This window comes from Lycorma delicatula, chromosome 2 (genome assembly GCF_047948215.1).
Source record: "Lycorma delicatula isolate Av1 chromosome 2, ASM4794821v1, whole genome shotgun sequence".
Taxonomy (NCBI): domain Eukaryota; kingdom Metazoa; phylum Arthropoda; class Insecta; order Hemiptera; family Fulgoridae; genus Lycorma; species Lycorma delicatula.
This window is the reverse complement of record NC_134456.1, coordinates 87336507-87364393: the sequence shown is the minus strand read 5'-3', so window position 1 is coordinate 87364393 and position 27887 is coordinate 87336507. Positions and strand designations below refer to the sequence as shown.

Sequence of the window (27887 nt, the reverse complement as noted above, 5' to 3'; positions counted from 1 at the left end):
TATAACAATGATAAATGCATTAGCTTCTTACTTATATTGTTAATACTTTATAGTTTATTTTAACCTAATAAATTAAAACTTAGTAATTTATATTTCTAGCGCATAATTATTTAATATTAATATATTTTTGTATCGAATGATCTAAGATTGAAGTTTGTTATACAGGCAACGACCCCTTATCTGACGGGGATGCCACAGGTAGGCAGTACATTCAGCCCATACTTCAGTCCGCCCATCATGCCAGCCCTGATGGGCCCTGACCCCACTGCTACCTTAGGAATGGTGCAGCAGACAGTAGTCACGCAGCAGAAGATGCCGCGATCTGACAGGCTAGAGGTCAGTCATCTACTTTATTTTTAATATTATTTATTATAGATTAAAGGTTATGTCTGGTCATTATGTTTCAGACATACTGTGTTTTGTTCTAATTTTGCATTTTTGTTATGTATAGTTCTTCCCTCAAAAAAATAAAAATACTATTGAATATTTATTTCATTTTATGCAATGTATGATTTATTCCCCCAAGTTCCAGAAATTTAATTTCCTAGAAATTTACTTACGATTGTGTTGTCTTATATATTTACAATTAGTGACCACTTTAATTTTAATATATGTTCTATTATTTATAATTGCTTCCACCATGTATTTTAGCTTTTTTTTGTCTGCTAAGTTACAACATAGGAAAAACTGTATTTGTTTTAATGTAGGAATTTTTTTGAAAAGTTATATTTTTAAGATTTTTTTGGTTTTGATGTTGGTTACATCATTTATTATGAGCTTCAAAGTATTCCATATATGTTAAACAAAACGAGGTAACACAAGAGAATGTTTGTTTGACATTTAAGATTACTTAACAAAAAAATGTTTTCTTTTTATGCATTTTTAAAATGGTTTTTAACTGTTATTTTTGTAAAATAAAAATTCTTTAATATAAAATATAACTTTAGAAAGTTTGATTTTAAAATGTATTAAAATATGAATTTTAATACAGTAAAAAGGTTTTGTGTATTATCCTCTGAGCTGATTCAAAATGGACAAATTTTTTATGTTATACTGTAAGTACAAATTCAGTCATCTTATGAAGACCGGTTTGATCAGATAACAGGAAATTTAATAGTTTATAGCTCGTTTGGTGTTTCTTTTACATTTTATTACGATGTAAAAATTGATTGTACTGGTCTTTTTTTACCATAAATTTATTTCTTCTTTAGAAAATAAAATAAAAAATAGAAATAATAATAATTGCTAAAATTGTGTAGCGGAGAATTGAATGTTAAAAATGTATTCGTTGTTATATTACTGGTGATACTGATGATATCACTTCCTTCAGTATTTTGTGGTGTTAATTTTAAAGTTTTTTTTTAATAAGATGAAACAATTTAATATTTATTTTTTTTATTAATAAAATTATATTAAAAATAACTACTTGAATTGGTTATTAATTTTTTATTCAATATTTTTATTTTTAATATTATCTTTAAAAAAAAATTAAAAACATTTTCTTAATTTTATTTTATTGCAGTATGTTAAAAACTATTATGATATACAGCTGATCTGTTACAAATATAATTATAATATGAAGCATTTTATATTGGCTCATAAAAACAAGCTAAATCTTGTGTGGCTGCAATTAAATAAATTAAATTTAATCCTTTCCTTCTACTTTCATAATAAATGGTTTTTTTTTTCAATCACATCAGTACAATCATACTATTCATTTCCAACACTGAGTATAGTAAATGTGACAAAGTTTGTATATAAAGGTTAAGAAATCCAACTAACCACTTACTGTGTCCATTGCTTAGAATGACCTTTGTGTAATGTACATTCATCCTTGGAGACAACTGAAAAATATTCTCCTTAACCTAGTTTTAATTAGAATAAAAATTGGACTTTGAATGAATTTTACGTAATTAATTCAGTTACCTAATTTAGTTATTAAAAGTTTTTTTATTCATGCAACATTTTTATTATCACTGTTATTGAAAATATTCTTTATTATTATTTATAAAATTTCGGTTATCATTTTTTTAGATCTTTCTCTTTCAGAAAAGGAATATTTGTTCATTAAAAAAATATTATTGTTTAATTGTGGTGTTTTATTTTTTTTTTGCAGTTTGTTTTAGTAAAGGTAATAATTATTATTATAAAAGTAGTTTTATTATAAAATTATTTTTCTAATAATTTTTCAATGTGAAAAATTTATGAATTTCATTTATGTTCAACAGTATTAATGTGTGAAATGATTAAGAACAGAGTTAATGTAAATTTCACTACCTAATGTATTTTGATTTTAGTTAGAAATATTAGAAATGTTTATTGCATTATTATTGTTATTTTTTTATGTTTTTATTTGAAACTAATCACATTTACAGTTTAATACTAATTTTTGTTGATTTTGTTTACGCGTGTGTAAAAGTTAATCTTTATTGAGGCCATAAATATTTGCCTACCTGCTATTTGATATTATTTTACTCTAGGATATTTTAATGACTCTCAAATTGATGATTTTTTGTTATTAGTTCATTCTCTATTGTCTATAAAAGAATCCATGTGATAACTTGTAATGACCTCATTCAGAGTCCATCAAGGCATTTTTTCACTCCTTAACCAACATTTATAACATTGTGCTTTCATAAATATTGATATAACTTACAGCAGTATTTTTTTTTATATATATATTATTCACTTATTTAACTAAAAAAAACAAAACAATTCCCTCACTTATTATTTATTTATCTGAGAATCAAATATAGAAAAATAGTTTAAAAAAATTGTAGATACTAATCATTTATGAATTGGAAGAAATGGAACAATTAATTGTGTATAGGTTCATAAAACATTACTTGAATATAAGCCATCTTATGTAAAGTCATATTTTAATGAAAAATAGGAATAGGTAGTTAAAGAATAGATTTATTTTTGATTTCCCCTTCTGAAACTCTGTAATCAGAGTAAATCAGACAGTTGTATTATAAATAGCAAATATCTTAAGCTATTAATTTTTTAAACAATCCAAACCAAATTTATTAAGTGCGTAGTTTTATAAACTCGCTCAGCCACTCACTTTTTGACTACATTCACTAATTTTGCCAATAAAAAAGCATGTTAGTTGGTCTGTTTTCTGTTTGTGGTCAGATTTTTATTTTGAATGAAGCCACAAATGATTTATACTTATTGATTCAAACCATTTATCTAAAATTATATTTGTGTATTGTATTAAAAGGAAACCATTGGGGTTAGAGCTGTGTTAAAAAATTCACAATTCAAGAAACAGCTAAAAATTTTGAGGATTTTGAAGCTTTTTGTTGTTAGTATGCTAAATTCACGTACATTATTTAGTTAACATTTTCACAGTGGGTCTTTTTTCTGGTTTGAATAATAAAAATGTATTTAATAAATTTGGATCCCTCAAATAATAAATTGAAGAAAATTAGTATTGTTGAACAACAGGCAAATAATTTTATAACAATCATTGTTGTAAAACATTTAAAATCTGTAGTTAATATTTAATATACATAGAGCTATTTTAACAAATGTAATTTAGAACAGTTTTTTGTATTTTAAACAAAATATGAACAAAGAAAGTAACGTACACCACTGTGGGTGATGTTATGCAGCAAGTACAGTATTGGTTAAGGAGAGAAAAAATACTTTTTGAAAAAAGCCATCACAGTTTACTAGTAAGGAATTAGAATGGACAATACATAACAACAGATGACTATGAGTGATGATTAAGTACACCATAAGACAATATAATTAAAGAACAGGTTGGTTATGGCCTCATTCAGTATCAGCAATTCATTATTCTAAAATGATCTCTTTTAATCGCTAGAAAATCTTCAAAGTCCAGTTTTATTATTATTTTTTTATATATATTTTGTTTGAATGTTATTTGTGCTGATTTAAAAATCAGATTAATGAAAGTATGTTTAAGTTTGTAAAGTTTAGTTGAAATTTTTATGCTGTATTTACGTAAATTGTTCTTGTCACAAATTTTTTCTGCTTTTTCCTCTGGTAATTAGCCTACATAATTATTATTAAAGAAGCAAACTAAGAGCTGATTTTCTTGTGTGTTTTTTTTTATTTAGGTCATTTCTCATATATTTTATATGACATTTATAAAATAAATTGTTAAGATTTAAGTATGTTATCCTTTCAGATTTTAAAAATTTATTAATTAAAAATTTATATTAATTAGTTGATGGAAAAAAAAGACGTATTTAAAAAAAATATGTTTTCATATGTTTTACATGTGAAAAGTATCTTAGTATTAATATATTGCTTTTTATTTATTTTGGTTAATTAGATAGGCGTATTAAATTTTGTTAAACATAGTTAAATTTATATATTTTTTTTAAATTTATTATAGAGTAGATTGTTTGTAAATAATTAGATTTGCTTTTAAATTAAAACCAGATGTAACCTTTTTAGAGTTTTTCGTTTGAGCTGGAACAATAATAGGAACAAAAATTAGTTTTAATTTCTATATATATAAATAGTTTAGATCATAGTAATTTTGTTAGTTGCTAATAAGTTTCTGTGTTGGAAAAATTTATTAAAAGAAAAAAAGAAAAGTTTATTGTTAAGCTACTTATAAAATTGGCCACAGCACAAATGCTGCTGAAATTTGTGTCTCCTTGCTAATTTTATTTTACCTGATGTTTATACATTCATGTTTTATTTTTTTTTAATTTTATATAATTGTGGCTTCATTTTATAATAATCTTATCTATTTGTTGCAGTTTTGTATTTATGATTTTCTTTTATTTATATATTATTTTTATTATATTTATTTAATTTGGCTTGTTATTAATTTTTTTAATTTATTTTGCAGCTCATTTTATGTAGAGAATTCATTTTATTTTTTGTATGATTATTTTTTTAATGAAGAACCTTGTTTAATGTTATGTGCATAATTACACATCATAATGTAGACATTTAAATGTTTTTCTGAATTTTGTTTATTTTTTAGTTTGAAGTTTTTTGCTAAATATTTTTAAATTAATTATTTGATCGATCATATTTTACATTTTTTCAAATTTAATGTCTTAATATAAATAATAAAATGTGTGTGTGTGTGTGTGTGTGTTTTCATTTGCATATGTGTGTGTATGACTAGTTATGATTTACATTTAATTATTTAATAATACAAATAATTTATTAAAAAAAATTTAACCAAAATTATATTTTAGTCTTTTATTTAATTTTTTAATTTTTTTTTTTTTTTTTTAATTTTTTTGTCTTATTTGCTTACTATGTATTTATAATCTTAGTTTTATTATTTTGTATATTTTGCAGCATTTATTTTAATTTGTTTTAATTTTTTTATTAATTGCTCTGAAGCTGGTCTTTTACTACTACTTACTTTCCTGATTACTTTTGCTAGTTTTTACTAAATTAATTTTTATTTTAATTTATTAATATGGCTTTTTAAAAAAAACTAATTGGCTGTTTATTTTCCCCAAGTTTGATTTTACTTATTTATTTTAATGTGCATGTGTGAAGGAAACTTATTTTATTAAGTTAGGTTTTTGTTTACGTTTAATATATTGTATCGATCAGCTTGGAGACAGATAATGTGTGTTCTTTAATAAAATAAGTTGAGGTTCTTTTGTATCTTTTTTTTGTACATACAGCAGTAACCTTGGATAACACTAACTAGTGCTGTTGGCTGAACCACCTCCAGCATGGGCTCTTGCTCTATCTCTTGTGTCTTTTCTTCCACTGTCTATTATATATCCAATGTGTGAATTGATTGCACTTTATGCTTTACCTTTTCCTTTTTCCATTCCTTATGTAGTCTCATTTATGTATGTATAATTTTCCAAGGTGTCCATTGCTACTCATGTACTCATGTATAATTCATTAAATTAGTATATTAAAAAATTACAGAAATTATTTTCTGTACGTTTCAAGGAAATTATTTTTTTTTGTAATGAGATCATTATTATTTAAATAAAAAAGAAAAAAGAAATAATTTCATAGCTATGCATAGGTTTACTTGAAGTAGTGACTACACAATGCATAAAAATTTAGTTACTGTATTTTATGTACATACAAGTTAATATATCTAAGATTTCGTTTGTTTTATTTAAATCTTATTTTAATAAAATTAAACCTTTTAATTTTTACAATTAATGATTCCTATGTATTTTTTTAAATTTTTATACAGTCACAAAATTTAATATAGTCATTATATTATCGTCTTAGAAATCATTTATTTATAAAGTCATTTTATAATTTATAAAATGTTGAATAATTTTTCTTTCTTTACAGTAAAAAAAAAAAATTAACTTTTACTTGTTCTTCAGTATCATTTGTGTTTTTTTCCTCCAGAATTATTTATTATATAATTGAAATTTTATATATATATATTATTTATTTCAAAATCAGATTTCCCTACAATAGGTCGATAATCACAATGCAGTGTTGATTATTTGTTATTGTTTTATTTCTACTTGCTATGACAGGTGGAAACTGATTGGTGATGTTTAATTCACCAATGTTTTTTATTTTAAAATAAAAATGCTTTTTTAATATAACCTGCTTTCTCTGCCTTGCAACGTTTTTGGTATTCAATGTTCTTAAATTTTAGAAAAATAATAATAAAAAAATTATAATCTGCTGCCAGGTTTTCAAATTTATTTTTTTTTATAATATATTCTAAAAAAGAATACTATGTTGATCAAGAATTAGCTGTAGTTAATTTTGTTTGTTATTTGACAAAACTTAAGGATTGCTTTCTCTTTATAGTTTTTTAAAAGCTTTCTTTATTGAATCTTCATTGATAAATAAAAATAAAAATTGCTAATTATGGAGCATTGTATTTTTTGTACTTGGAGATAACATTTTGTTTATTGTCTTGCAGCTTTTTAGTTCTTTATTAGGAACTTAATTTTTCTGGAAATAAAATTAAGCAGTTTCATCTGTTAATTTAGCCATTAACTAATAATTGGCCATTCATACTTTAAACAAAAATTGAATGATGCTTCTTTGTCAAATTAAAAAAAAAAATTTATTTGTACTTTATCTACATTTACTACTGCTAAAAAATTTTAATTTAAATCTAAACTTTAAACTCTTTTGATTTACTATGTAAAACTTCAGACAAAGAGGTAAGAAGGATCTGAAAAACATTAAAAAGTTTGGTAGGAAAGAAAGCGTGTGAAGTTTGGTAGGCCAAAGTATGTGACTGTATTATGAAGCTATAGCATAATGGATTTATACAAGAATTGCTTACAGTAAAAGTATTTTTCTCTTTTCTAAACCATTTAAAATTGTGGTTTAGTCACAAACTATTATTTTATGTTACATTGATGTATGGGAGTGCAATGGTATTATGGGTGAGTACATGAGCAGCAACGGTATTTGGCCCATTGCTTGGTCTTGGTGTAGGTGTGCCGTGAGTACCTGCGGGGTGCTTGCAAGCGTGCGGAGTGCCGCTTTGCGCACCCACCAGACCCCGCCTCTACTGCTCCTGATGGGAGTGTCACCGTCTGCATGGATGCCGTCAAGGGTAGATGCTCTCGCGACCTTTGCCGCTATTTCCACCCACCCCTGCACCTGCAAGCCCATATCAAGGCTGCACACTCGGTAGGCTTAGACTCCATAGGGTTTCTATGTTCCGCTGCCCTAATATATGTAATAAATTGCTGCTTTTATTTTTATGCTTTTTTAAATTAATATAAATTTATTACAGTTATGAATTATTGTGTAAACAGATACTATTTACACATAAATATATATAATAATGTTATATAAACAGTCTGACATTGTTACAAGCATATCTTTAGATATGTTAAAAAATTACTATTATTTGTTTTTCAAAAATATATATTACAGCGCATAATGTGGGCAGTGATTCATAGGCCCTTCTTGCTATATGACAGTACACCAAGACGGTTACTGTCTACTTTGCTTTACTTAATTCTTCTTTGCTGCTTCAGAGTGACCGCACTGTAATATCAGTGTTATGATTTCATTTCACTGTAACATAAACATTAGATCAGTGTATCGGACACTCTGAAGAACCCCTGCTGACAAGCCCTCTGCTCTGTGTTCTTTTTATATTTCTTACCCTGCTTTTCTCCACCACTGCAAAAATAATAATGCTCATTTTGTGTCACATCTATTATTTTTCACATTGAAGTGTTTGTTTATGTGTGTGAGTGAGTGTGTGTGCATGTGCGTGTGTCACTTATATGTTATATATTTGTATTATTGCACTCATTTGTTACCTTTAATCTCATTTTATCTGTTTTTATAAAAAATAAATTTATTTTATTCTTTGAGAGAGACTTTAATGCTGTATCATTTGTTTATTATTCAGTTAATAAATTAACTGAAATAAAGTGTTTATTTACATAGGAATTAGTTAGATGGTATAAAGTTTTCATGATAGTATGAGTATATTTTTTAGATATAATTCTACTTTATCATGTGCTAATTAACTAGTGAATTACCAAATATGTTAAAAAAAAGATTCCTGAGGTATATTTTACATCTGTAAAATAGCCTGTGTTTTGCTGTTGTGGTTATTATTATGAAAAGACTTAACTAATGAAACTAGGATATATACTATATCATATAGTATATATCCTATCAAATATACTATCATATTTGGCATGTGAACAGATGTTTCATATTTTTATTTTTACCTATGTCCATCATACAAATTATGTTACTGGTCATAATATGGTCATATGAATTTCATCGTATAAATTGTTTAAAAATACTAGATACAGACAAAAAAATGTTCTCTTAACTGTTTTTAACTGCTAAATGATTTAATATTTGGCAAATCTTAAAGTAACCATTTAATAATGTAATAAGCAAGAAATAAGGTATAACCTAATATTTCCTTAGTATTTCATTAATTTGTTATGGAATGACTTAATTTTAAAAATGAAACTAGTAAAATTAATCTGTTAGGGAAATGATTTTTCAGGAAGAAAATCAAATTTCAATTTTTTTTTTAACTGAAGAAAGATATGGTTTTTAAATATTATTTTCATTACTAATAAAAAAAAAACTCTAATTTGTGTTTTTAGTTTTGTACTCTTATACGCTTATGTAATGTTATCAGCTTTACTAGTTTTAGAATATTCAATTGTTGAAAATCATAGTGTGTGTTGTCAAGTTTTGTAAGGTATTAATATAAAAATATTCCTTCAATTTCTTCAAGATTATTTTAGAATTTTTGTTTATTAATATGGTAATTCTTTTAGTTTTTTTTTCTATTCACGATAAAAGATATCAGAGTGTTTCTGCTATTTTACTACATTTAATAAAAACTAAGTGGTGTAATTAATTAATTAACTTTAGAAGTGTGGTATAAGGAAACTGCTTTAATTTTCTTGGATTTTAATTGTATAGAGTGAATTTTTCATTAGGGAAAGTAAGCAGATTTGAACTGTGAAGGTGCAGTGTTGGTTTTTGTAGTTAGTGAATCATTAATGATTGCTTCAACAAAAGATAGAATACATTTATGCTTTTATGCTTTGTGTATGTGACTAAAACAGCTAGTGAAATAGATTTGGCATGTGCCAACATAGAATTTAGTTACATTTTCTGCTTGTTATAAGTACTAAAGTTAAATGAGAAGAAAATTTTCTGTAAAATGTAAGATATTCATTGCAAAATATTTCAGTGTTTATTCTTTCTATTATATATTAAACTTTTAATCATAATATAGCAACAATATCCTGCATCATCTGTTATTTGATTTATAGATTTCAGTCTTTGTCTTCTTGCACAGTTTTTACCCTCTACATACATCTTTACTTGAAAATTAATTAAACCTGGATGTTTTAATGCATTGGGCTACCAACCTACTAAATCCATTGTAGGATAGAAACAGAAAAATTATCTGAATCAATCTGGTGTTTACAAATTTTTTAAGACTAATATTTTTAACTTAGCCATGTGTAAATGAATTGCCAGATTTAAAAATTAACAGATTATTCTTCTATAATTTTCAACCTACATTTCATTTAATAGCAACTTTATACAAATTATTTATTGCCTAACAATGTTTTTTAATGCATAATTTGTTTTATGTTAACCTAGATTTTGATCAGAATAAAGGGAAACAGATCATATTCCGTCATACCCAAATAAAAATACAAATTTATTAGTTATATTTTCAATCTTAGTATATGAAGAATGTACATAATGAAATTTCACCATTTTCTGATGGTTGATTCAGAAGTAATTACAGATAAGAAAAAGTCTTGTTGGGCTTTTTAATAATATAAGCATTTTTTAAAAAAAATATCCATTTATTTCAGATAATATACATTTTCAGATAACATTGTTGTTGGATATACACCAAAATTTTACTGAATAAAAAGATGTGCTTTATTTCTTTAAAATTAGTATGAGATAAGATGATTTTTTTTTTGTTTAAAAAAGTATGCGTCTGTGTTTTTGTGTATGTATGTACATATATATATATTTTTTCAAAAACAAAAACAAAATTCAGCAATCCACCATGGTACAAAACCAAATAGAGTTCTTACCTTATTTTTTCATTTTTATTATTCTTCCTTATGTCAATAGCGCTTTGGAGGAATTCCTCATCATCAGTTAATTAAAATTTCAAAATGACACATTTGAATACTAAAGTTATTTCATATAAAATTGTGCAGTCAAATAATTAAAATTTGTTTTAAACATCTTTGTTGTGGCTAGCCACTAAATACAGCACTGTCTTTAGTGGCTAGTCACAAAGATGGTTAAAAAAATGTTATTTATTTGATTACACGTATTTTATATATGTAATAACTTTGTTATTTAATGTGAAATTTTAATTTTAAGGAATTCATCATCATCAACTGTTGATGAGGAATTTCTTAAAAACGCTATTGGTACATAAAGGAGAATAATAAAAATGAAAGAATAAGGTAAGAGCTCTAATTTGGTTCTGTACTGTGGTGTATTGCTGAATTTTGTTTTTGCTTTTGAATACAGAAAAAAATATGGACAACAATATAAAAATAGGATTTCATTAAATTAATATTTATATAAAACACTTCCTCTTTGTCTTAAGACTACCTCGTTTTGATTTTATTAACCCACGTAATTTTCAACATCTTGCAGTAATACTACATTTCAAAGCCTTTATGTTTTCCCTCCCTGAATTAATTTATTAACTACTTTTTTCTGTTATTTCTGAATTCATTGTGAATTTTATATTTGCCTCTACCACTATATTTATTGCTTTTATCTTATTTTATACATGTATTTCTTAAATTTTACTCCCTTTGTTCAATAACCTCTGTAAGAAACAGTATAAAATAAATTTTTGTTGAATACATAGAAATTTCATTCCCTCTCCAGGCATTAAAAATTATTAATTAGTCAACCTATATTACGTTAATTTCTGGAGTTCCACTGACAGATCAGCGTTTTGGAAAACTAGTAACATTTTGAACTTTTCTGTTAACATTTTGTGTGCGAGTTAGGCTGGTCCTTAAAATTAAATAATTTCAGAACATAACTGCTTTTCCTATCTGTTGCTGTAACATTATTTTAAAAATAATATTTTAAATATTTTTAAAAGATATTACTCAAACAGTCACGGTGACTACTCTGATTAATGTACAATTTGTTTACTTTTCTTCAATATATTTATAAACAAAACTCTAGGCTGTATTTTTATTTTAATATTCTGTTAGAATTTTTATGTTTCAGCCTACTGTTTTCAGTTGTTTTTATTTTAAAATTTTAAATAAAACTCTCATTATTTATGTAATATTGATGTTAAGATTAAGTAAATAACTCTTATGTTTGAAATGGATGAATAATTCAAATGATAGAAATTTTTCTGATTTTTTTTTTTTTATCTTTTAAAAACGTAAATGTGGTTATTGAGATAATGTAAAGGATCAGATTATTTTTTTCTATATTTAATTATTTGGACACTATTAAATCTTGAACAGGATTTGTTGAACATAGAATTTGAACAAACTTGAATATAAAAGGACTTAAGCTATTTTAAGCTATTTAACCCCTAAGTAATAATGAATAATCTGTTGCGAACAAAGAGAAATCCCCATGCTCAAAAACTATCTTGCTTCTGTTAAAACTGCTTTTTCTCAATGACCATTGTTTCATTTGTATTTCATACACATTGTTGTTAAAACTAAAATAACTAATCATAACATTTCATGAATATTATATTTGAAAATTATTTTGATGGGCTTTGGTAGTTATCCTGTATTTATTATTTTAATCTTGGAAAAATTTTGTTTAAAGTAAAAGTGTTTGTTTATATTATCTCAGTGTATTTGTTGCCGTGAGATAAAATGAATTAACCGTCTTGAAACTGACCATTTTTCCATTTTACTTTAATTACTTTACCACTCTTTCTTCATAACAAACAATTTTGTGTCAGCTATGATAATACAGTTATATTTGTTATAATTACTGTTATTGTATCAGTTTCTGATATTTTACATGAATTGGTAATGAATGAAAAGCTAAATTTTCTATATAGTTTTTTTAAAATTTATATAAGATTTTATGTTGCATGAATAATAATTTTGTGATAATTCTTTCATGTGGTAATGAAAATATGCCAAACTAGTATTATGTTTAAAGATGTGGTACAAATTTTGAGGGTTACTTCATATTTTTGGTTATGATTTTCATTCATCTGTTTGTTTGTTTATTTGTGTGTGTGTGTGTGTGTGTGTGTGTATGTGTGTGTGTGTGTGTGTGTGTGTGTGTGTGTGTGTGTGTGTGTGTGTGTGTGTGTGTTTATCTGATCACATGCATGTGCATGAACACATGAGCATTCATGTGTTTCTGATTAAAGTGTTTCATATGATTAAGTTTGAGGATGGAAATGATCTAGGAAATCAACTTGCAGTTTTCCATAAAATATGAGTCAGAATTTAGCTTGATCAATTTTATACTTTTTGATTACCTTTACAATTTTTTTAAAATTTATTTTAGAAGTTTAATTAAATTTCTGTTTTTAGTTTTTAGAATTCTGCTTTGAAGACCTTAATTTGACTATTATAACTTATAAAATTCATAACTAGATTTAAACAGATTTTTAAGTGTTGTCTCTTGTAATATTTAAACAGATCTGCCAAATGTCAAATTATTTTTATAAGTTTTTATTTCTTATGCTTTTTGTGTAAAAATCTCTGTGACTACTAGCCATAGGTGTATGAGACATACTGTATTAGCTTTATGAGTTTAGCATTATACAATATTCAGATATAGTTATGATAAGCAGATGTTTTAATCTAAAAAAAGATAAAAAAAATTATAAGTGCTTAGGGAATAGGAGTGTCAGATCCTTTTTTGTGTATGAAAATTAAAAAAATTCTTGCTGCAAAAGATTCTCTGATGAAGTGTAGTTGTAAATATATTGCTGTTAATATAAAAAGTGTAGAATATGGGAAGTTATAAAAGTTAGTAATTTTAGTTAGAGCAGATCAATTTAAAATAATATGATAAATAATCTTAAAATTTTGAAATTATGTGGTTATGAATTTCATGAGTTATAATCATCCAAATTAACGCCTTTAGAACCAGACCTCCAAAATTATCTTTTTCAGATTTATCTAAAAGAAACCTCTCAAATGAAGTAAGTTAAGAAAAGTATTTAAAAGTAATCAGCAAATATAAAAACTGAACTGGCTAAATTTTTATGTAAAAATTACTCACATTTTATGTTAATTTTTACATTTCCAAGATAATTTATCCGTAAACATGATTTCACACTAAATTTAATCATTAGTCACTTAATTCATTGGTAGATTCTGCACAATAAAATAAATTAGATTATGTGTTTAAAAGTAATAAATCTAAGTAAAGAAAAGTAAGAAATGTTTTTTATACTGATACAAGAAAAAAACAATTGGTAAAAGGTTTTTGAGATTTTTTTGACATATTATTTCTGTACTGGTGGAGCTCTTTTTCTTTTTTCTTTTAGAATGATATTTATTGGTATGTGTTTGTCTTTTTTCCAGTAGTGTTTACTCCCTTTCACAGTTTTAAAAAAAATTATAGGTTACAAAGGATAAGTATGACCAATTAATTGTGGAAATTTGTTACTAATGTTGTTTATAGTTTAATTTAGTTAGAACGTGTATCTATTGTTTTTTTTATACACATAAAATATAGACACATTTTCAGATGATCCTTGATTATTGGGAAAATAATGGTTTTACTATAGATTACTAGAAACATATATATTATATTATGTATGTTATATATAAAATAAATAATATTTAATTAATTAAATTGACAAATGTAATAGTAACTTACTACATTTTGGTGGAAAAAATCAGTGTAATGATTAGATGGTTAATTACTACTGAAGATATTTTTCAGACAAAAGTAATATTTTCTAAATATTATTTAAATTAGCTTAGTTTTAATCGTTAAATATTAAGGTGGATATTCATAATTATGTATAATTTATGGATGAGTTAGCAAAAGGCTTGTTAGCAGAGGAAAGTAATTTATTATTACTATTATTATCATTATTATTTATTGTGTTATTGATGTAACATTTACAGTAATTAATATATTCATAAGTATACATATATATTTCTTATATAATTAATTAATACTTTAATTGCGGAGAGTTGTTTTTTCAGAATCAGTTAATATTATTTTTAATGTGAAGGCTGTGTACTGCTTGTGAAGGTGCTTTAATTGTGTTTCTGGCTTTGTTAGCCAGATTTAATGCATGTTGTAGTTAATTTGGACCTAGTTCCGTGGATGATAACGTGTATTTATATTTAGTACAGTAAAACGATAGGTTATTATTATTATTAATCATCGTGACAATTATGAATTTTTTTTTTTTAATTTGAGTAGTTGGAAGGACACTCATTGTAATTGCTTAAAAAGTGCAGTTTTGCTTATTAATTGGTTTTGATCAGTTTATAAGTATTTAAACACTTTTATAATTTATTTTTTGTAGTCTTACAGTAATACATTTTAGGTAAATTTTGTCACATTAGGTGCTTATAAGCTCCTCCCCTTCTGCATGCTAATATAAAATCCTTCACCGTGACTTCTTCAGTCTATTATGATTATTATTATTTTCTTATTAATATAATTTATTGTAATATCAAAGGAAATATTTTTGTATTCGATTCAAAGTTTTAATAATGTTTTAAATTCAGTTACAACCAAATGTTTTTTGTTTTTTTTTTTTTACAGTAGATATTTGTAATTTACTTTATAATTCATACAAGATTTATAAGTGATTTAATCTTGTATTAAACCAACAAAGAAATTACTACTTTAGAAAGTACTTAAAAGTTAAAAAAGTAATTCGTATTCTTTTATTTGTTTATCAAATTTGTGGTTGTAAGATATTCTTTAATGAAAACGTATTGGTGTATTCTAAGCATATTTTTCACTTTTTTATTTTTTTATTTTACTGTCTTTCAAGTTAAATATTTTAATCTTTCCAATTAGACTTAAAAAATTATCCTCTTATTTGTTAGATGAATTTTCTTAAATTTAATTAATCGCCTCATTAAAAAAAATAACTGTATTAATATAATAATTTTGAATCTTATACAAAAATTAAGAAAAATAATACTGCGAATGAAACTTTGCAGAATAGCAGTGTGTTGGGAGTTTGAAATTAATTGCAGTGTACATTGTATGTAAACGCACATTCCTGCTTATTTTATTTTCTCTTCTAATCATATGTGCTTCATGTTTTATATTTACTTTTTTTGTGTGACTGAACGTTATTTATATTGTAAATGAATTATTTGTTGCACCAAACTGAAATTTAAACTGTAAATTCTTCTGCTAAAATTAATTCTTATGTATTTATTTTTCATTTTGAAATCCATTTTTTACTTAGTGTAATTATATCATTACATGGGGAAAATAAACTTTTTTTTATGTAAATAAGCCATTTGGAAGTAATATTACTTAAATAATTGGTGTGATAATCTGAAATTAATGAAATTAGTTTATTTAATAATATTTGAACCGAGTGAAAAACATTTACCTACTTTAGTTGAAAGTTAAAAACATTTTCACTCAAGAACAGATATAATTTACTTATCAGTTTTACTGGATTTTAAAGATTTTTTAGTCTGACTAAAGTATTTTGCTTAATTTTGTAAATGTATAGTAAAATACCAGCCTGTATAGCACTGTGCACATCCACGGTATTCGGTCTTATTCGATCTGATAATGGCAAAGACCATCCACTTGTAACACTGATTTCGTTCAGTTCAAAAGTAGAAATTTGATGTGTGATTTTTTTCAAAAGTAAGTGGCATATTGTTGTAGCGCTTATATTATATTAATGCTGTAGTTATATTTAATAAAAGCATTGGATGGTCTCGGCCTATAACTTCTCTTCCAGGCATGATCACACACTTGCTGCTGCTGTCTGCAGTCACTCTTGAGGCCGGTATTACTTTGTTATATTTTGTTTGATATTCTTTTTTTGTTTGCCTGTCTCCCTGGCTTGGCTGCTTCCCCGCCTGCTACTAATAGTCGAGTGTCAGTGTGAGCGTGGCCCCTGCGCCTGCTCCTGAAGTCGGCAGGAAGCGCCCTCGAGACCCTACCGATGACATAATACTGGTACCATCTTGCTTTGCACGAAACCAATTTTCTTTTCTTTTTATTTTGTAACTCAATGAAAGACTCGGCCTCATTATACCATATGGTCTCTAGCAGAATTTTTTTTTTTAATTTTCTTTTGTAATGAATCAATAATTGAAAAATAGTTATTTTATTGGATCATCTTGATATCATTTATATAAAAAAAATTGTTTTTTTAAATATTACTTTCGATGATTTTAAAATTATGTACTTTTATTTTATTATAGGATTGGTTTATTTTATTACTTCATTTACCATCAGTTGGAGGTGTTCCTTCAAATTATAAAATCTCAATCGGTTATAAACAATGTATCTGCATAATAAATTGTTTATTTTTTTCTTTTCTCCATAATAGTTGTATTTCAAACAGTTTTTCAAAACAAGATTATTTTAAACCGTGTAAAAAAAAAGTCATTTTATATTAGATTATGTAGCAGCTTTTGCTTTGATTACACTACAAATTTACTGCATTTAAATGAATTTACTTAACCACTTCAGTATTACTAAAATTACATTTATTCTGTATTCCATATTAGTTGATATTGTATTACAACACTCATGTTAGGTTATTTAAATGTAGCAGGGTGTATCAATTTAATTTTTTAACTTTTTACTATGACAAGTACTGAAAACTGGATTTATATTATAGTTGCTGTTAAGTTTTCTGTCATTAATTTAATAATTTTAATTTGGAATATATTATATTTTGTTAAAAATGCGGTAGACTCTCGTAACTGACTAACATATCCTCCCGGTAATATTGTAATAAAATATTTCATGTGTAAGTATTAAAAATAATTTATCCTGTAAAGTACTGTATACTATAATTTATTGAACAGCTGTGTTTCCTATCATATATATTTTCACTTACTAATTGATCCCTAAAATGTTTATTTATTACTAAATTATACTTTAACAGATGATAAAAATAGTTTGTCCCATGATGAAAAGTGATCATGAACATAATATTACTATCATTAGTAAAATAATTTGAGGGTATCACGATGCTAAAACATATGATGTTAAAAGTGAGTAGATTACTGAAGATGTAAATCTGGAAAATATATGTGAGGGATATGGAAATAATGATTAAAGCTAAAGAAGAATTATTAAGGAAAAATGCAGTGATAAAGATGATTCTAAAAAGAATGGTACTGTAGAAAATGTTACACATGCTGATAGAAAATTGGCTCTAGAAACCATACTGTGATATAGAGAAATGGTCTTCCTCAAATTCTTGGCTGTCATGTGAAATTAAGCTACAATAAGGTTATGTTATCCTAAAATGTATTAATACTGTAAAACAAAAATTTCAACTGACTTTTAACAAGCCTTGAATAAATCATCTGTTTTAATTAAATTTGTTTATTAAAACAATAGAAATGTGAAATGGTTCTTAAACAGTTTTTTTAGAAAATTTAAATATCATAGTTAAAATGTAGTAATTGTTTATTTAAACTTTTTTATAAAAGTGTACTCCACTTTTACTGAAAAGTGTACACGTTTACTGAATAAACACTTTTACTGAAAGTGTTTATCATTACTGTAAACAAAAGGATATAAGGGTATAGTATACAGTTACTAGTTTATCCTTAGAATAATAATAATAATGTATTCATAATTCTGTATTCTTATACTGTGCTTTAAAAAATAATTTTACTCTTAAAATCATGTGATTACTGTATTTTACCTTATTCTCTCGATACACTGTATTTTATAACCTGCTCAAAATGCTAAGTATATGTTAGATTACAAATTAATAACTTAGTTATAACTTAGTTAACAGTAATAAAAATGGATATAATATGTAAGATTTAAACATTGAGTTCTATAGTGTTATTTACATTGAATCAAACATTACCATCTGTGGATGGTAATATCACTTAATAAAGAAATAAAAATAAAACAAAGGTATGCCGATTTAATATACTTCTTCTGCTTATCCATCATCCTGTCGGTTAAGACAGTCAGTACATTTTTAATTATATTTAATACTGCTTTGTGTATTTTTAATCGCTTCATCTTAATTTATAATTTATTTTATTTCTCCATCTTTGGTTTGTAGTAGTATATTTTACCATAAATTGTACATAAATGAATTTATGATTAAGTTTAATTACAGAACAGTATTGAAGATGAAAACAAAACCAAAAACCACTTTCAGATTACGTAGGGTGTTTGTTAGTTTTATTTGTATGTAAATGAATTTAAGTACAATTTATTTCATTTATGTAAATTTATTGTATGTAAACTCATTTAAAAATTATTCAATAGTGGCCTTTAATTTTAGGTCATAAATAAATTGAAAAATATTATTTGTAATTTAACAATAGCATTTGAAGTACAAGGGTTATTTTTTTTTCAAGGTCCGATCGGTCACGAAATTAAAACCACAGTGAAAATAAAAAATTGTTTATTTGTAACAAGTACTTACATAGTTACGCTATTTCTATACGTAGTCGCCACTCCGATTTAGACATTTGTCGTAACGTGGTACCAACTTTCCAATACCCTTGTCATATAACGGAGCCACCTGTGTTTTCAGCCATGTTTCTACGCAGGTCTACAGCTCGATGTCTGTGCAAAATGTTGTCCTCCTAGCCAGCGTTTCATGTGAGCAAAGAGGTGAAAATTGGATGGAGCCAAGTCCGGGCCGTATGGTGGGTGATCAAACACTTCCCAACAAAAATGCTGCAGAAGCTTCTTTGTTACAGCTGCAGTGTGCGGCCGAGCATTGTCATGGAGAAAGACAATGCCTGATGACAACATTCCTCTCCACTTATTCTGAATTGCCCTTCATAGACGTTGAAGAGTCACGCAGTATGAGGCTGCAGTGATGGTCGTGCCACGTTCCATGAATTCCACCAAGAGAACTCCATTCCAGTCCCAGAACACAGTAGCCATACACTTTGTGTTGGAGAAGGTTCGCTTGAACTTTCTTTGGTTTACTGGGAGAATGAGAATGCATCCACTGTTTGGATTGTTCTTTTGTTTCTTCAGTTTCGAAATGGGCCGATGTCTCGTCCCCTGTAACAATTTTGTTAAAAAAATCTTCTCCTTCATTGTGGTAGCGCTGGAGATACATTAGGGAGGCATCCATTCTCATTGTTTTGTGATGGTCGAGCAGTATTTTGGACACACAGCATCTCACACACAGTTTGCGGTACTGAAGTATCTCACTCACAATGGTGTAGAGAGCTGACCTAGAAATTTCAGGAAACGAATCACTCAATACAGAAATTGTGAACCAACGATTTTATTGAATTGCCTCATCCACTCGCTCAATGAGATCATCGGTTGACACTTGCTTCCTTCTCTGACCGCCTGCATCATGAACATCTGTACGTCCTGCTTTAAAATTCCTGCACCATTGTTGCACTTTGCTGTCACTCATTGAAGTTTCACTGTACACATTACTTATTCGTCTATGAATTTCAGCTGCATTACACCCCTCAGGCTGAAGAAATCGAATTACCGCATGCATTTCACCCTTGGTGGGAGATGCTATTGTTGTAGACATGTTTACGTGCTAGCTGCGTGTTCAGAACTAAACGAAGTGACGCGGTGTGATTGAATGCCATACTAGAGACGCTGCGCAACACATATGCACAAAGGTTCATCCAATTTCTGTGCGGGTTTTTATTTCACGACCGATCGGACCTTGAAAAAAATAACCCTCGTAGTAATTAAACAGCCGTCTGTAATGAATCATTTTTAATAAGATGTAAAAACTTAAAAGTAAACTTGAATTTTCATCGGTTAAATGCAGGTGAGAATTACAGGTAAAAGGAATATGATGATGTAAAAATCCATGTAAAAGAAAAGAAAATGATGTTTGTTTTACTGCTGTAAGCTCTGAATATGTATGTATTTTATTGTAAATAAATTTTAATAGATTGTTGACACTAGCATGACTTTTAACACAGTTAAATAACACAACTGAATAACAGCATCTACGACTAGTTACAAGCTGACAATTATGTGTACAGCTTACTTGTATATCAATATCAATTATTATGGAATACACTGTAGTTATTTTGAAATATTAAGCGAGTTTTATTGGCATTTCATGTACTTGACTGGTGGTTTATATTTCTTGTTTAGTGTTATTCTTCATACACTTTATTTAATATTGTGCCAAAAAAATTTTTATCAAATGCTCATATAACTTTGAAAGCACTAATTTTTAAAAATATTTCTTCTTGTATTTAAGTTGTAGTTTCATATTTCAATTTAGATGCAAGCAGTAATATTGTAGGTTAGTGTAATAAAATTCCTAATTATTTCACATTGTTGCTTAATGGTGGTTTGTTGCTTTGTGAACTAGCTGAATTCTGGTAATTAACTTACCATTAAGCTAGTTTAAAAATGCTTTATATTAATTTTCAGTTGACTTATTTTATGTTATTTATATACAAATTTAGTCAAACTATCATACTTTGAAGGCTGTTTAGCTCTGTGTGTTAGCCAATGAGGAACTTATTCAATGCGGCTATATTTATCTGCTTTACTGTGAACAGTGTTAATACTATGCATGTTTTCTAAAACGGCGCTTGTATTATCTCTTCCACATTCTCAACTAATTCGTTATTCTACATGTTAATAAGAAATAAATAAATTTAAATTTGTTGTTTATTAAAAACAGTTTAAGTGTATTTACTGTGTAAAAATATTTGTATTATGTGATAATCACAGCAAAGAAAAGTTTCTTGATTCTTCATTGGAAGATGTTAAAATTCCCAGAATAAATTACTTAAGAAACTTTGTCTGTAAATTCTTGTATGATTTGTTCCCAGAATTTTTATGAATTGCTTTTTTTTTAACTGCGGGTTCTGATTTGTTGTTTCTTTACATCATAACTATTCACTGCTCTAACAAAAACTTAATTATATTGACTTAAAAACTTGGAAGATAAAACAATAATATTTAAAAAGTTATATTTCTTTTAAATAAATATAATACTGACTATCAGTAGGCATTCCACTGAAACATTTTCAAAGCCTCTCTAAAAAGATTATATATATATATATATAATAAGATAATGATATATATATATATATTATATAAGATAATGATATAAAAAGACAGTATAATTGTCCCAATTGGTTAATATAAACTGATCAGATGCCTTGATTTCTGATTTAATTTCAAAATAATTATTAAACAATATTTATTGAACTAAAAATAGTGGATAATAATATTCAAATGTTATATAGATTATCTGTAAAAAAAGTAAAATTGTAACAACCACTTTCCATACACTAATCATATCTTATATTCAATTACTTAGTGTAAAGATACTTCAATGTAATAATTTTGTGAATTAATGATAGTACATTGATGAACTTGGGTCATATATTTCACTGGGTCAGTAAAGTTCTTTAATGTTGGAAAGTATGAAAATAAAAATCTATCAAAGATTACAGCATAGAAGAAAATAATCAGGTGCAAATTGATGAAATAAAGTGGGTGTAATTATTGTCAATATTGCAGGTAAATGATTTGATAGCAATAAAATAAGCAGGTGGTCATATCTCCAGAGCTCAACAGCCCTGAAAGTAATCCTTTCTTTATTCCATTTTTTTTTTACAGTTATATAATTCTATTAAGTGAAGTCACCAAGAAAATTAGGAGTTCCCAGTTTTTATATTGGAAATAAATGAAAAGTGTTCCTGTAGAAATATTTTTATAAAAAAAATAATAATAAATAAAGTTATAAATTTATTGATTATTCTAAACTCTTTTAGTAGTATAAAAAAAAATTGATGTGGAGTTGCATAGTATTTTCCTTATAGTTAATGAACAAAATAGTATCAAATTAAAATATATCCCTGTTTTCTCCCTATGGGTTATGGGTTATTAAAGTTTTAAATTTGAAAGATTCTTATAGTTAAATCCAAAGAGACTTTGATGTACAATAAAAATAGTTATTTATTTTCAATCTTTTTTGTATTACACAAAGAAAAAACAAAGAAAATTTTTTGACAGTGTAGTTGGGTATAATCCATTGAGATCTTTGTTAATGGAATAATCTATCCTGATTATTTTTGAGATCAGTTTGTTAGTTTTCAAACTATTCTTGATATAATTTTAGTACAGTACATCTGTTTGAATATCTCTGTGGATATGAACATAATGGATAGAGGAAATATAATGTTTTATATTGTTGTTTTTTTTGTGTGTGACTACACTTACCCATATGCACAGATGAAAGTACTATATTGGTAAAATGTAGATTTTGTTATCTGGTGAGATGACAAAATATATAAAAATTTGATTATCAATATATACATATGATTACTATCTCCTTCATATAACCAGCTTTTACTCATTAGATGCAACATTGGTTACAAGGAAAAAAACGAGTGGACTCTTTTTGCAATAGGTAATCTTAATAATTCATCAATTATTAATATAAACATTTTTTTTTACTTCTTTCTCTATTGCTTTGCTGTTATGCTATTAATGAATGCCTTTTTTTCTTTCATTCTTCTTACTTAATTTAATAACTGCTTTCTCTTTCATACAACTTACTGAAAAATGTCTCATCTCAACCTTGAAAATTACTTTAGGTAAAAAAAAATAAATCCCATAAATTCTTCATTATTATTATCATTATTTTTAAATAAAAGTATATAATTTTTTAATTAGTAAATAACATACAAGTAAACATTTAAAACTTTTTTTTTTACAATAATTTTTAATTCATATCTCGCTACATTTTATGTTGGCAAGAACCCAAGTAATGTTCTGTTCGTGCATACTTTTATTTTTCGTTGCAACAGTAATAATAATTTCTGCTAGAGTACTGTATGTTTTATTCATTTTCTTTAGTTATCTTTAAATTTAAGTTCTATTTTCTATGAAATATTTTTTTTTTAAATTAAAATTTCAGTTATTGAATTATTAATCGTAATAAATATTTTAATTATTGTTTTTCTTTGTTTATAAAAATAAATAATGCAAATAATTTTTTTTATTATTTTAATAAATTAGTTATATTATTTACTTATTATTATTTTTTAACTTCAATGAAAAAAATAATTTTTTGTTTTCCTTTAAATAATACTATGAAAAATATTTTAACTTTTATTTTTTATTTATATATTACAATATCCAGTTTTTACTATTAGTATAAAAAATTAATTAAATAAGTTAAATTTTTATAGTTTTATTTTTCCCCCCGAGTCTAAATTGTGTTACATTAGTAATCGGACAGGGTATATTCAGTAGATAAACCAGATATATATATATATATATATAGTTTATATACAAATTCCACCAGAACTCAGTTCTTTTCTTTTTTCTTAATTTAAAAGTTTAATTTATATTTTTAATGTAATCAGTACAGATTTATTGATTCTTTTATACGTGATTTTTTTATAATTATTTTAAAAAAAATTTAATTAGAATAAAAGTTATTTTTATTTTATTTTTGTTTTTGTATAAATACATTTTTTTACTTATTCATTTTCTTGTTATTCACTTAATATTTTTTAAATACACATTTAAGTAAATTATTTTAGAGTTTCTGGTGGTAAATAATTAGAAACAATGAAGCAGGGTCACATGGCATGGCACATTTTCCCTTATCTATCTAATATTTTTACCTATCATCTGTCTTTTACCTATAATCTATATTTACCTATGTATTTCTTTCTCTTTTTTGCCCTCTTTTTAGTTAAGTGTGTAGTTTGGCTGTTAAGAACCGCTATAGTTCAGGCCATGGGAATACATCTTCAGCTTAACCCAGCTATGTAGTTAATTTTTATTTGCTGACACTATTCCTTAATGTTTAAAGTTGAAATTTTTGTTTGCTGACACTATCCTTAATGTTTAAAACTGATATTTTTGTTTTTTAAAGTAAGCTTTTATATTATATATATATATTTTTTGTTTTGTTTTAGTCTATACAGTTTTGTAATATTGTTGATTTGCTTCGTCATGTGACCATGCTTTTTTTTATCATTACTATTATTATATTTATTATTACACTCGGAAAGTATAATCAATGAATTTCAATTGTTTTAATATTCTATTTAAATAATTGTTATTTTGTATCTGGTTTTCTTTCCGTTTAATAGTACCTTAACAGTCTATAATTGTTTTGCAAGTAGATTTCTGGTTGTTAGCATGTTGTGCCAAAGGCTTAACCGCAAAAAACTAATCTTTTGCACACTGTTGTTGCCACAACATTCTAATGACGATTTATACCTCCGCATGCCATGCTTTGACAGTCACGGCATTCATTATTTATTATTTTGATAAACATTAGTTTTGTTATATTTTGGTGATGGATGTCTGATAGCAGCTCCTAGGTGGTAATCTCCAAAGGTGTGACTGTCAAGACACCATGGCGTGTCCTGCTTATTCCTTTCTCACACACAACACTTCTCACTGTTTCAGATGGACATGAAATCCGTCGGTTCGTTCTACTACGAAAACTTTGTAAGTTTCGCCTTAACCTTTCCTTATAGAATATTTCTTTTACTGCTGCAATTCACTGATTGCAATAGGAATTGAAATAATATCCTTAATTAATCCTTTTCATTTATTAAATATGTACATTTAAGAAAAATGAATTTACTATAATGTGATTTATTTTTTACTGTAGAATTTATTGGTAATTCCTTTCCTTTTAATAAAAATAGATGTTATTACCAATATAATAAATAGTTTTTTTTGTAAATTCATACTAGTAATTTTGATGCTTTTTTAACTTGAGCTTTTACTACTTTTGCATGGAGTGGCGTCTCAATTATTAATTGATTAATTGTGAAATTTAAAACAGTTCTACAGCTTTGCTCTTGTGTTGTGATTTTATTTTTGTATTTTGCTTTGTTTAGAACATTAATAGAAATAAATTTTATATTCCAGTCATTAAAAGCGTACAGTATTAAACAATAACTTTTTTTGCAAGCACAGAAAATATATGAAATTTTAAAAATTAAATTCAAATACATCTTTACATATACATTTTTCTAATGTTTTTATATGTGAAAACTATTTTTAGTTTAATGCACTATGACATTAAGTCTGTGTCCTGTACCTAATGTCAGAATTGCAGTAACTTATCACACTGTTTTTCAAATATTACTTTTTTCAAGAGTTTGAGTAATTACAGAATTTAAAACTGTCCACTGCTTTTAAAAATGAATTGTGAATTAAGGAAATTCTTGCATAAAAAGATGTTTTTCAAAAATTGAACATAGGTAAGTTAATCTACCTTAGTATTAAAGGAAAGTGAATACAGGGAATTGCATGAATTCATGTTGATCCATTGTGTTCTTGTCGCATGAACTCATGTTGGGTGTTAAACTAGCTATACTGTAATTTCTACATGATTGATAATAAATTGACATATAATGAAGCAATAATTTTGAAATATTTATGTGTGTTTACATTATTCAGTGTGTTTGTGCACTACCTTATATAACACACAAATTAATATTCATAATATTTGTCAGATGAGTATAAATTAGTATAGTATTCTTTGTTTTAGAATTTGTACCATAAAAAATAGTCTAATATTTGCATGTTTGAACTGTGCTATGGAATTTTTTAAAACAGTTTATAGATATGCAATTTTTAATTTTCTGTAAAATTTGTCGTTAAATGTACAATTTATTATCTGATTCATTATGTATGTGTGAGTGTGTACTTACATGTGTATGTATGATCTGTGGGAACAGTTTCAGTATTTATACTAGAAAACACAAAAACATAAAAGGTTACCAAGTTAGATTACTTATGAGTGTGTAGATATATCAGTTTCAAGTAATGGATTAAACCTTAAGAGACTTTCCTCTAACTGTATAAAACCTATATAACACTGTAGTAGTATTTTTTAATATAAATGTTTCATGCAATGATCAGTTCCATTCATATATTTTTTCCCAACTGCAATTGTCAAAATTAATGTTTAGATATATCTGTTACATAAATGATTCTTATAACAGAATATGTAGAATTGTATGAAGCATATAACTGAAACTCACTTTTGTATTGTAATATATTTGTAATTATAAAACCAAAATGATGTAAATAATGAGTTTGTATTAACATTTTCGTGAGTTTTATTCTTGATGTACAATTTAATCATAATTTTTAACGTAACTAATCTATTAAACTAGTAGCTGCTAATTACTATGACTAATAAATAACTACTACATCTGATCTTAAATAGATAGGTATATTTTTTATAACACAGAATTGATTTGTATTGCTCAAATTACAACCATAAAATGACTATGTACCCAAACTTTGACATCAGATCTAAAATCTTATTATCATCTATTATAATTAAATTAGTATATGTGCAAATCATTATGTTGCAATCTAGATTAAAAGCCATAAAAGTGAGATTACACAGAATTATTATTGTTATGTTTTTCAAATGTAACAGGCCTATTTTCCTTTTGCTAACAATATATTATTATATTTCTTCCATATTAATCATTTATTAGCTTTATTATATTCTTGAGGTTCAAATCTGCCTTTGGCAAGATAACTTACTTAATGTGCAAATTGTAGAACTATTAAGTGGTGTAATATATTTGTTTTTAGATTAGAGTTTTTTTGTTGCTATGATTTTGGGACAACCAGATTACAAGAGAATAGATTTATCATATGAGTCATGATCTCTAATTTGATTATTATTCATATGATTACAGATCTATAATTATTATTTCATAGAAATGTAAATTAGATATGAAATTAATATTATTTTCACGATTTTTATCAATTAAAATTTTACTAATTTTAATAGCAGTGTTATTACTGAAAATGCTGAGGGGGAAGTCTTTTTGGTAATCCATTATTTTACAATTAATTTTATTTTTCATGTATTTTTATTTTTTTCAAGTTCTGTTGGATCATTTTATTTATAATTGATGTTGAAATTTATTATCAGTTATACATTTTTAATTATAAATATGTAATTTGATTCTGCTCTTTCAAAAAAATTCTAGTAATATTTTTTTTTTTAAAGTATTTATTTCTTATTCTACACATGATCTAAAACTTACATTGATAGGGATATTGGTTAAAGTGTAGCTTATTTCCAAATTCAGTTTAATTATATATAATTCTTTAACTATTTAAATGTTATCTTAAATATTCAGCAGTTCTGCTAATAATTTAATGAAGATTTAAAATTAATTTTTTTTTAAATTTACCTATTTTCCTGATGTTATTAACAACACTAGCAAAGGGATATGAAGGCCTTCAGTAGTACAGAAGTTTCAGTTGTTGGCAAATATAAACTATTTCTTAGT

General features: G+C 25.8%; 1 protein-coding gene across 18 annotated transcripts in view; it reads left to right on the top strand.

Annotated features, from left to right (window-relative positions):
- Positions 1 to 27887, top strand: part of mbl (splicing regulator muscleblind) — a 734546-nt gene that overhangs the window by 679572 nt on the left and 27087 nt on the right. For 8 of the 18 annotated variants that reach the window (XR_012755086.1, XM_075355740.1, XM_075355735.1 and 5 more), the window contains 3 exons: positions 166 to 336; positions 7399 to 7596; positions 25018 to 25059. The exons of 2 other annotated variants lie outside the window; for them this stretch is intronic. Coding sequence is in view for 15 of the 16 variants with exons in the window: in XM_075355740.1 (XP_075211855.1) it covers positions 166 to 336; positions 7399 to 7596; positions 25018 to 25059 (411 nt within the window). In the remaining variant the exon portion in view is untranslated. Of the gene's footprint in view, positions 1 to 165; positions 337 to 7398; positions 7597 to 16503; positions 16591 to 25017; positions 25060 to 27887 lie in introns of all 18 variants that reach the window. 8 more of the 18 variants (XM_075355744.1, XM_075355745.1, XM_075355746.1 and 5 more) reach the window with 3 other exon arrangements.